The 11,722-nt window shown below is 34.0% G+C and overlaps 1 protein-coding gene and 1 non-coding gene across 7 annotated transcripts; one reads left to right on the forward strand and one right to left on the reverse strand.

Moving 5' to 3' along the window:
- Nucleotides 1–1,764: 1,764 nt before the first annotated feature.
- Nucleotides 1,765–1,836, reverse strand: TRNAK-UUU (transfer RNA lysine (anticodon UUU)). Its single transcript has one exon. It is a non-coding gene; the product is annotated as a tRNA-Lys (tRNA).
- Nucleotides 1,837–5,156: 3,320 nt separating this feature from the next.
- Nucleotides 5,157–10,487, forward strand: LOC150030157 (protein CHROMATIN REMODELING 8-like). 6 transcript variants are annotated; one of them, XM_090310015.1, is made up of 7 exons: nt 5,157–5,316; nt 5,591–5,737; nt 6,011–6,541; nt 6,687–7,110; nt 7,639–8,506; nt 8,867–9,476; nt 9,772–10,487. In XM_090310015.1, exons 2-7 carry the CDS (start codon nt 5,648–5,650, stop codon nt 10,342–10,344), a joined length of 3,096 nt encoding a protein of 1,031 aa, XP_090166141.1. In that variant the 5' UTR covers nt 5,157–5,316; nt 5,591–5,647; the 3' UTR covers nt 10,345–10,487. The 6 variants fall into 6 exon arrangements, with proteins under 6 accessions (XP_090166141.1, XP_090166139.1, XP_090166142.1 ...); XM_090310013.1 differs by having other exon boundaries at nt 5,215–5,484; nt 9,772–10,486; XM_090310016.1 differs by having other exon boundaries at nt 5,221–5,484; nt 6,011–6,602; nt 6,692–7,110.
- The last annotated feature ends 1,235 nt before the right edge of the window (nt 10,488–11,722 follow it).

An 11,722-nucleotide genomic window follows, 5' to 3' on the forward strand; every position in this document is an offset into this window, starting at 1 on the left:
ACTAATTTATTCGGCAACCTAGTCATAAAAAATACAAATCATCATCTCATCATTTCATTCAAGAGTTGACGATTTTTAATAGTAGAAACTAAAGTAAGCACTTTTTAAAAGTTCAGGGACTATAATAAACGTCTTTTTTTTTTTAAGTTAGATACCAAAATAGAACAAACTTCAAAGTTTATGAACCAAAATATGTTTTAAACCATTAATTTATTAGACCTCTTAATTTTTATGACAATAATGTAGGAATGATAATGATTTAATTATTTTTATATATAAAAAAATTAATTAATTTTTCACGAGTTAGTTATTTTTATATACAAAAAACTTAATTAATTTTTAGTAACAAGGTAACAGAGTTTTGAAATTAAGTTTTATAGCAAATTTAGTTTGACTTTAAAATTCTTATTTATCTCTTTTTAAATGACAAATAGATGTTTGGATAATAAAGTAATAAAGTTTGAAATTCAATATACTAACATATTCACAACACATTAGTTTTGCTTTAAATCCCTAAATTATATATTTTTTCTTGTAGTTATGAAATGAGTTTACCTATGAGGTTTGCATTTAACAACATTCATAATTCATTTGTCAGTTCCCTCAACTAGTATAATCGACACCATGAGCAAAGAAGATCTTTGAACAATCGGAGATTGTTTTTATTTTTTTATTTTTGAAAATAAAGAAGGGGAAATTGAGGAAGAAGGGGAAATGGTAGGAAAAAAAGTCGTCCACTATCACAAGCAGTCATGTATCTGAAAAAGACTATCACAACAATTGATCACCAACAGTCATGACGGTCGATCATCGATAGTTGATTGTCACAAAAAACAGAATGGGTGTTTATAGGCTTAATTTTCAAAAACTCAAAACAAAAAATCAAATTGTTACCAAACAAGAACTTAGAGATCAATAGTGTTTTTCTTTAAATTCACGTGCAAATTCAATTACAATTATTGTCCTTATGATTCGGAGAAAGTTAAAATTTAGTTCATATGATTTATAGTTTAGACTGTCACAAGCTAAGGGTATGTTTGAAAGTTATTTAAAAATGGTTAAAATCACTATAAAAGCATGTTTATGATCATTCAAAAACTCATTTTATCGATGTAAAAACTGCATTTGAAAGTGTAAAATTAAATATTATGTTAATTATGAGTTTTAAATACATGTTTTGAAGTGGGTTTTTACATTAAAAATTATTTTAATCATTTTAAAACTACTTCCAATACATACACCAAAGTTTATGAGTGGGTTATTACTTTTATAAAAGTTTAAAGATAAAAAGTGTTTTTAATTTTTTTTTTTAATAATCTCAACATTTTTAACCAACAATATTTGTTGATATTAACATTAATATGCTAATTTAAATTATAAATTCGATTCTTATAATATATAGTCGATGTTGGTTTCTATAATTGAAAAGTTAGAATTAAGTCCTTATAGTTTGAAAGGAAAAGAAAAAAAAACTCATAAATAATGCCTAAGATTTTATGAAATTCTAACTTAAATGGACCAAATTTTAACTTTCTCAACCAACTAAATTTATTATAATCTAGCCTATAAATACAAACAAAACATATTAAAAGTAAAATACAATAAAAGAAACTACGGACAAAAAAGGAAAAAAAAAATATATAGAGAAAGTAGGGAAATGCGTGTCACGATTATAACTTTATTTTATTTAATTATATGATAATATTAAACAGAAAAAGGAAAAATTATATAATTACTAAAAAAGTAAAAAAAAATAAAAAACAACGCCGTCTGTGGGGATCGAACCCACGACCACGTGGTTAAAAGCCACGCGCTCTACCACTGAGCTAAGACGGCTTTTTCATATAACTATTATTATGATGTAAATATTTTAAGTTTAAATTATGTTTTCCAAACTTTTTAAATATCATGTCTTACTTATTGAACCTTTTTTTTTCCCTTTTAAGCATAGCCTAAATGTATACTTTTTACTTCAATTAACTTGTAGTAATTAATTTCCAAATAGAAATTCACTCGCACGAAAAATTAAAACTATATTTTAATATGTATATATGTGTGTGGTTTCTTGTCTTTTTTATGTTCTATTTTCTTTTTTTCTTTACTATATCCTTCCTCTCACTATCGCATTACAATGGATGGTTGATCGTAAAATGATCACATCACATGGTTGGTATATGTGTGTTAATAGTTTGAAATACTACTGTGATTCTTGTATTTTTAACTTTAGTTCATTTAGACATCTATACTTTTGGTATATTCATTTTGATCTATACTTTCAACGTTGATTCATTTTAGTTCATATATATATATATATATATTACAAACCTTTATAAATTTGTAAAATAAATGCATCACTTTTTTTAAGGATGAACAATACTGAAATTTATTAGTGTTTTATTGTGTTTGTTGATCTTTAAAAAAATATGTTGGAAATAGCAGGGCCCTCAGAACGATGAACTGTAAGCCGTCAGGGCACGACGGTCAAGCGAAGAGCAAAATCGTTACCGATTGGAACGTACACCCTTTCTAAACTCACTGCTCGGAAAGCTAAGATGAAGGAGAAGGGGAAAATGAAGTTGGGAATTAAGAAAAAATGAATCCTGTGTTTTACGAATTGCCGAAGGCCTCACCTTTTATAGGCCTTCAGCATCAAAACGGACAGTTTTAAAATTAACGAACCGTTTTAAAAATTAATCAACGGACCGTTTTAAATATAATCAACAGACAATTTTAAAATTAATCAATTATTATAATTTAACTTCGAACTTAAGTGATCCTATAAAGATGAAAATCATAATTAAAATTGGGAGGAAACAGAAATAAGTTTAAAATAAATAAATAAATAAATATCAAAATTATTATCAAACGATACCTGAAAAACTAGTGTCAAAATGAACTTAACTTAAATGTAATTGATATAATATTTTTTTATTGGATTCAAAAGTTTGATTTCCCATCTTCGTAGTTGAAATTTGTAGTCGAATTTATAGAATGCATATAACTTTAGTACAAATTAACTAATGTGAAATTTTGTTTACGGCTGTGATTCAGAAATTTGACAATTGTAACCTCTTAGAAGTTTTCCTTTGGAAAAAAAAAAAATCATTTTAAAAATAATGTATTTTTGACCCCTCAATATTTACTAGAGATAGAAAAAGACCATTATACCATTTTTTAGGAAAAACATTCAAAATTTAAAGTTTATCTTCATCTAAGTAAGTATTTTCACACATTTTAGAAGGGTTCTGGTTTTGGATTTCTTCATTGTTCTTGATTTCATGCTTTTGTGAATCTTTATACTTTTGTTATAATAGTGAGTTTCAATCTTGTTCGAGCTTATTTGTTTGAAAAAAATGATTTTTGTTTTTGTAACAGGTTTATAGGTTTTATTTTCATTGGGTTTCATAAATTTTTGGACTTTTTGTGAAAAAGAACGTTGCATTTTAGAATTTTTTAGGTCTATAAATAGTGTATGAGTTGATTTGTACATGATATATATATATATATATACTGTTTAAATTTTGATTTGCTAATTTTGAGACCTTATAATTCAATGAAACGGGCTACTTGAGATATTGACCGGACAGGGGGGACTAGGGTGTGATGCGGGTGGAACCGAGCGACTGAAATATGAAGCCTAGCCGAGCTACTTAAGATATTGACAGGGGTGGGGACTAGGGTGGGATACGGGTGGGTGGGACCGGGGGTTCGATGTGGGTAGGTGGGACCGGGAAGGGAAGCAGGACCAGGTGTAGAGTGCATGTAAGCTAATGTTTTTGGCCTGTCCCATACCCGATCGGTTTTAGATTTTTTTTTTAGTCTGACTCAATATGTGTGTTAAGACTTTTAATTTATCTATTTAATGAAATAATGTAGGTTATAATGGAATTGGAAACAAAGATTCATCCTAGTGATCATTTTCCTAATCATCATTTTCTTGTGGCCATTTCATGTTATTCTCATATATAAAAATGTATCTCTAAAATTAAGAAGGAACTTACTCCGACATAATTAGCCATATTTAGATAAATATATTTTGGTCCTCTCATTGACACAAACATCATCTTCAATGAACCGCTGGTTTGATATATATTTGTGTTTCCTAAGAGGTGCTAATAATATTTGTTGAAGTCTATATCTAATATTCTTCTAGTGGATTGATGGAGTCTATGTCATGATGTTTTCATGCCTCAACAACATGAGAGTGATGATTGTGATACGTCCGTGTGTAAAATTTTCAAATAAGATGTAATTGAGTCCAAATGGACACCATAATACAAGATAAGATGATATATACTCGTAGACAATATGTCATTTAAATTTGGACAAATAGAGCATTGTTTTAGAAATTTGTAAGCTTTTATGTATTTAATGGTTCAAGTGATGAAACTCTATAGTTGGCCTTATATATAAATAAGTAGTTTGTGCTACGTAAAACATGCAAAATACACTCAATTTTCAGCCGGATTCATGCATGTAAATGCCAATTCTCGAGCGGGATCATGCAAAACATACAAAATGCATACAATTTTCGGTCGGGGTTCATCCAAAGCATACAAAATGAACACAATTCTCGGCCAGGTTCATGCATGTAGGTGCTAATTCCCGAACGGGTTCATGCAAAACATACAAAATGCACACAATTCTCTGCCAGGTAATTTCAACCCATTTCTATCGAATCTGGTGAAACCTGACCAGGTATTTTAAAAAAAAGTTAAGTTTTTTTTTTTGCCTTTTCTTATTTTTTTTGTTTATTATTATTTTTAATTTTGAAATACACTTCTTTAAAATTTTTTAAAATTTTCAAATGGTCGTCCCATATTCTCATATCCCTGATCGGGTCCACACTGTGTCCCTCCTCTAATCAAGTCAAATAGCAACTTTTCATTTTAAAGATAATTTGGTGAAGAGAATTTTTTGAGAATATAATTTTTTTATTGTGAGTTGTAAAACAATTAATTTGGTAGAGAATTTAGTCTGAATATATATATTTGTTGTAGATGGTATAATAATTAATTTTATAGGTTGGTTGTTAAATTTAATAGCGAGAATTTAATAAAGAATGGTATAAGAATAATTTTACATAAAATTTTTTCCATGCTTGGGTAAAAAAACAAATTGTTTTTGAAAAAGGAGGTCAACATACAAAGTCGAACGCCACAAGCACAGAAGCGTGCACAAGAAGTTTAAATAAATTAATATTTTTTTAAGAAGAAAAGTAAATTAATAAAATTATTAAATTAAATTAAAATAAAAGCTGAAGAACTGGTAAAAAATCGCAGCCAGTCGGAGGCGGTGCCGGACCTTAGGTCTCAGGTAATCTCGCAATCCTTCCGATTAACGGGGAAGAAATCGGATTCCTTCCCTTGTCTCTCCGATTCCCTATTTGACAGAGATTTCTCCATCCGATTTTGTGTATAATTTTTGCTGTTTTCGATTTGGAGTTAGTTCTCCTCTGGTTGCTTCACCGCGCTTCCAATTCAGGTTTCAACTTGGTCTCATTGTTCGGATTGAATATTTTAGGTGCGAAGCTTTGGCGACTATGGGAGTGAATGTGTTGAATTTGATGCGCTTTAGTTTTGTTTGGTAGGTTTGGGTTATTGGCTGCACAATGCAATGTGTTGGGTGACACAACGTATTTGATTTGATGGAGGAAGAGGAGGATCGGATTTTGCTGAACAGCTTGGGTGTGACATCTGCTAATCCCGAGGATATAGAGCGGGACTTGCTTGAGAAGGTAATGGCGGGAGTTCTTTTGCATAATTCGTGATTTTAAGTTTTGTATTGGCGTGCAGTTATTTTACTGTTGTTTGTAATGGTTTTGGCCATTTGAATTACCTTTTAGCTTGGTTTAGATTAGACAAGAATGTCTGCTGTCGGTTTAGTACGGGAAAATTTGAAGTATTACATGAAATTGAACTCAGTCAGCAATTCTCTTTGGTTTCAACTGGAAATCAGTTATAAACTTGTTGCAGTTAACATCATTGAATGATTTGTGTTTGAATTGCAGGCAAAAAAGAATAGTGAGAATAGTGTTGAAGTTGGAGCGATTGCAGAGGAAAACGTTTGTGATAAGTTGGATAGCACTGATTCACCTTCTGCCAGCCATGTGCAGCTCTATCAGAAGCTTAGGGCTGTAGAATATGAAATAGATGCTGTTGCATCAACAGTGGAACCGGGGAAGAAACTTGAAAGAAATGAAGAACATTCTTACGTTGGCACCGATTCCCAGGAGCATGGGCGTGAAGTGGATGGTGTTTCAGCTTCTGCAGATGGCCTTCAGCATGCAATAGCAGTTGACAGGCTAAGAAGCCTGAAGAAAACCCAACAGCAGTTGAAGAAAGAACTTTCTCATTTGAATGACAAACACGCCAAGACAATATTGGAGATAGTCAAGGACAGATCAAAACCTAAGAGAAAGTCTAAAGAGGTTAAGAAATCAGTAAACAATGGAGAAAAGAGGTTGAAAGTTGTGTCATTTGATGAAGATAATGATTTTGATGCAGCTTTGGATGCAGCCACTGTGGGCTTTGTTGAAACAGTGAGTTAAGCTGTTTTCAAATGCTGTACTCTGTAAGATGCTTAACAAGTCTTATGTACATGTAAATTGAAATATGCTTCTATATTTGACATTGAAAAAAAAAAAAAAAATTCAACAGGTGAGTAACTTTCATTCTTTGTCTTAGGAAAGAGATGAGTTGGTACGGAAGGGAATTTTAACACCATTTCACAAGTTAAAGGGCTTTGAACGCCGTCTTCAAAATCCAGGGCAATCAAGTCTTCAAAACCCCAGGGGATCAAGGTGTGAAGTAAAGACGGAAGAAGAGGAACACGATGACTTTGCTTCTGACAGTGTCGCTAGAGCCCTCCAGTCAATGTCAGTGGCTGCACAAGCTCGGCCAACCACTAAATTGCTTGATCCAGAAGCTTTGCCGAAGCTTGATCCACCAACTCATCCTTTCTACAGGTTAAAAAAACTTGCAAAGGTTCCCCTATCTGCAGAAGACAAAGCTACAAAGAAAATAAAATGCAAAAAACCTAGACGGCCTTTGCCAGATAAAAAATATAGAAGACGAATTGCCATGGAGGAAAGAGATGAGGAAGCTGCTGGTACGTCTTGTAATTAGCTTGTGGTTGTTCTACCGCTTATTCTCTCCAAGTTCATGTTGCAGCTTCCTTGATTCAGTTGTATCTTTTACATGATGTTAACATCTAAGTTCTTAACCTTGTCAACTAATCATATAAAATATACTTTTCTGGCTTCTTCTCTAGTTGCTATCTTCTCAATGGTCAAAGAAGGCCACGTATTCAGATGCTTGCAAACTATGAGAAAAATTTCATGGATCTACCGGAGTTTGTTAGTTGAGAAAATTTTCTTCATGTTGTTCTTATTTTGATACTTACATGCAAGAAGTCATGTTGTTATTAACATATATCTTATTAAGTTGAAAACTTGTTGTAATAGAGCATTGATCTGTGAGAAAACCTTACTGTTCTTAGTTCTTCATCGTGGAATGTTTTACTGAATGGGTATGCCATTGATTGTTAGTTCTATTACATATTTACATACATCATCTTTAGCAATGGATCTTTTACGAAGAACATTTTTGTGTTCCTGATGTGTTATTCATGTTGCAGAGAATATGTCAGATGGTTTGCCTACATCAAGTTTTGAAAGAGAAGATTCAGGAGATTTAGAAGATGATGTTAATGAACCTTCTTCTGTAACACTTGAAGGCGGGCTGAAAATTCCTCATAGCATATTTGATCAGCTTTTTGATTACCAAAAAGTTGGGGTGCAGTGGTTATGGGAATTGCATTGCCAAAGGGCAGGTGGAATTATTGGAGATGAGATGGGCCTCGGAAAGACAGTCCAGGTCTTGGCCTTTTTAGGTGCATTACATTTCAGTAACATTTATAAACCAAGCATCATTGTCTGCCCTGTTACACTAGTTAGACAGTGGAAGAGGGAGGCACGGAAATGGTGCCCAGGACTTCTGGCAGAAATCCTACATGATTCTGCTCATGATCCCACTTATAAGAAGATGCAAGAAAAATCTGATGGAAGTGATGAAAGTGAAGATTCAGAGGAAAGTGATTATAGGAAGAACTCACAGTCCAAAGGCTCAAAAAAATGGGATTCCTTGATAAACCGTGTTTGGGGTTCAGAGTCGGGTTTGCTCATTACCACCTATGAACAACTACGACTGTTAGGCGAGAAGTTGCTTGACATTGAGTGGGGTTATGCAATCCTGGATGAAGGACATCGTATTCGAAATCCAAATGCTGAAGTCACTTTAGTTTGCAAGCAGCTACAGACAGTACACCGCATAATAATGACTGGCTCTCCAATTCAGAACAAATTGACCGAGTTGTGGTCCTTGTTTGATTTTGTTTTCCCTGGGAAGCTGGGGGTGTTGCCTGTATTTGAAGCAGAGTTTGCAGTTCCTATATCAGTTGGTGGCTATGCTAATGCCTCTCCATTGCAAGTATCAACTGCATATAGGTAAATGTTCTGAAATTTTTGTGAACATTCGCGGTCTTATTTTTATTATTTTCCCTCACTTCTCTCTTTTCTTGGAAATGTGTAGAATTGGTAAGTGTATTTTGTTTTTTCCTAGTTAAAAGATTCAAGTGAAGAGTTGAATCTTTGACCTTTAGGAGAGGTTATTAAGGTTACTGTTGTGCTTGGTTTACTAGTTGAGCTATGATCAAGTTGAGAGTTTATGAGGTGGTTTTATCATGGTGGAATGTTAAAAATGTTTTAATAAAAGGTTGGATGGGGGTAGTGCTTGGTCTTGTGGTTCTCCCTCCCTCTTCCTTCAGTAGCTGAACGTCACCAACCTTTGAAGTTCTCACTATGCAGGTGTGCTGTCGTTCTTCGTGACTTGATTATGCCCTATCTTCTTAGAAGGATGAAAGCGGATGTAAATGCTCATTTGCCAAAGAAGACTGAACACGTTCTCTTCTGCAGCCTTACTTTTGAGCAACGTTCTGTGTATAGAGCATTCCTTGCAAGCTCTGAAGTGGAAAGTATTTTGGATGGGAATAGAAATTCTCTTTCTGGAATTGATGTAATGCGTAAAATTTGCAACCATCCAGATCTACTCGAGAGAGACCATGCTTTTCAGAATCCTGACTATGGGAATCCTGAACGTAGTGGAAAAATGAAGGTGGTTGAGGAAGTGCTGAAGGTCTGGAAGGAGCAAGGTCACCGGGTTCTTCTTTTCGCTCAGACCCAACAGATGCTTGACATTTTAGAGAGATTTCTGGTTGGAGGTGGTTATACTTATAGGAGGATGGATGGTGGTACTCCCGTCAAACAGAGAATGGCCTTGATTGACGAATTCAATAATTCCTATGAAGTGTTTGTTTTTATTTTAACTACCAAGGTTGGTGGTCTGGGAACCAACTTAACTGGAGCAGATAGGGTGATAATCTTTGACCCCGATTGGAATCCATCGACTGACATGCAGGTAATAAATATATCACGTTTCTGTTTTTCTACTTTATTCTATTGAACTAGTTGTTTCATACCTGTCCGGAAAATTTTGATTGAGGTTCTTCACTTTGTTTAAACCTGGAAAACTACGTTGAATTACTGTACTGCGCCTCTTGCAGTTTAGTAGGCAGCATCTTTTATAATTTTTCCTGTTTATTACAATATTATGGAAGATTTTTCTTCGTATTCTCTGCTACATGGCGATAACTTTACATTATTATATTTGAGCCATTTGAATCTAATTTAGTCATTAATTCTTCCCGTTACAGGCTAGGGAGCGTGCTTGGCGTATTGGTCAACAGCGGGATGTAACAGTGTATAGATTGATCACTCGTGGAACTATAGAGGAGAAAGTGTACCATCGACAGATATATAAGCATTTTCTCACTAATAAGATACTAAAGAACCCACAGCAGAAAAGGTTCTTTAAGGCTAGAGACATGAAGGATCTCTTTACACTGAACGAGGATGGGATGAATGGATCAACAGAAACATCAACTATTTTCAGTCAGTTGACTGATAGTGTAAATGTTGTTGGTGTTCAGAAAAATGAGAAGGATGAGCAAAAATCTGGCAGTGGCTCAGTATTGTATGCAGACTCTGCTGATGAAAACCTATGCAAATCAGAGATTGAAACTTCTGGAAGGAATGGTTCCGTAGAGATGGGCCAGGGTGGTGGAGCAGACGAGGACACAAATATCTTGAAGAGCCTTTTTGATGCGAATGGTATTCATGTAAGTCTCATCCTTTTTTATATCCACATAAGCATTTTCATGTCTATTGTTGATAGGTGTTATCGTGAGATCAAAATACACAAGGATTCTCATTATTCTATAGATTAGAGTTCAATATTTATAGGCATACATGAAAGTCCTAAATTAAGAATTGTAAAATGACGATAAAAGACGAGACTGATAAGCTCCTATATTTGCACAAATATACGAAGGAACCAAAACACAGTCGGACTATATTGAAATGTAAATGTAAATGAGTACAACTTGCAAGATAGCCAAGTAATTTGAGGTACTTGGATCCTCCCTCTTGAAATCTCTCTCAAATCCTAATTCTTTCACCAATATATTACTTAACTTTCTTCTTTTCCGTTCCCACTCTTTATAACCAAATACTATAATAACCTCCTTAAGTAATAACTAATGTACCCTTAATATCCTAATAATACCCTAATAACATGCCTATTATTGTGGGCCCCTAAAACAGGCCTTGTCCTCAAGGTGTGGTTAAATAGAACAACAATAAAAATTGGATACTAAGCAAAGTAATGTTTTCTAATTTTTATTTTATATATATATACCGTTGCTAAACAATCCTTCAGAAACTTGAAATCTGGGTTTGTGCGTTGACTATAGGCAGATGGTGGCGAGTGGGTGGTGAATGCCAAGACAAAGGCTAGGGTGTGCAGGAACACGTGAAAAGAAAAATAAAGAAGAATCTGAAAGAAAGTTATTTATGGGAGAATAGGTCTGTGTGGGCTGGAATTAATGAATGGGATAAATCTTGTTATCTTTTAGGGGATATTTGGGCAAAAGAGTGAAGTTTAGTTTGAAAAGTTGTTTAGTTATGGGGTCCAAGTCCATAGTGGAAGGAGTTAATAAATAGTGGAATGGATGTTTTCTTATTGTGGGGCCCAAAATAGGTTTAAGAACTCTTTGGACCAAACAAGAAGTGGAGTTAAGTGGTTGTTTTTCAACAACTCCACTTCTCCCAACTCCTACCCTTTAAGCCAAACATGCCCTAAAAGCCTGGAAGGGCCAATACGACTTACAAGGGTTCTTGGCCTGGGCCTTTCTTAAGTGGTTGTTTTTCATTTGTGGCCCACAACTCTGTGACTCTTTCCCTTAACTTTTCTTCCTTCGTTTTCTTTTTACTTGTGTCGATGCACACCCTTGGCTTTGTCTTGGTTTGCATCCAAGTTGCCACCATCTGCCAATTGTCATCGGCCAAGCATAAGTTTCAGGTTTTTGAAGGATTGTTTACTGATGTGAATGCAGTCATTAAAAGAAGAAAAAAGAAACGGAAGGAACTATAGTTTGCAGATTATTGTTTTGTTTAAACACATCTTGAGGACAATGTATGTTTTAGGGGCCAGCAGTGACAGACATGTTATTAGGATATTATGGGTGTGAGTAATTAATTAGGAGGTTTTTATGGTATTCAGTCAGACATAGAGGGCGAGAGAAGGGAGAAAGTTGGGAAATATTT

Source organism: Benincasa hispida, unplaced genomic scaffold (assembly GCF_027475165.1).
Source record: "Benincasa hispida cultivar pf3 unplaced genomic scaffold, pf3_genome.v1.1 HicScf514, whole genome shotgun sequence".
NCBI lineage: Eukaryota > Viridiplantae > Streptophyta > Magnoliopsida > Cucurbitales > Cucurbitaceae > Benincasa > Benincasa hispida.

Excerpts from the sequence above, each read along its gene's own strand:
- LOC150030157 (XM_090310015.1), top strand. The coding sequence starts at position 5,648 with ATGGAGGAAGAGGAGGATCGGATTTTGCTGAACAGCTTGGGTGTGACA. Across the intron at positions 5,738-6,010 it reads AGCGGGACTTGCTTGAGAAG|GCAAAAAAGAATAGTGAGAA; the intron begins GTAATGGCGGGA and ends TTTGAATTGCAG. Across the intron at positions 6,542-6,686 it reads CTGTGGGCTTTGTTGAAACA|GAAAGAGATGAGTTGGTACG; the intron begins GTGAGTTAAGCT and ends TCTTTGTCTTAG.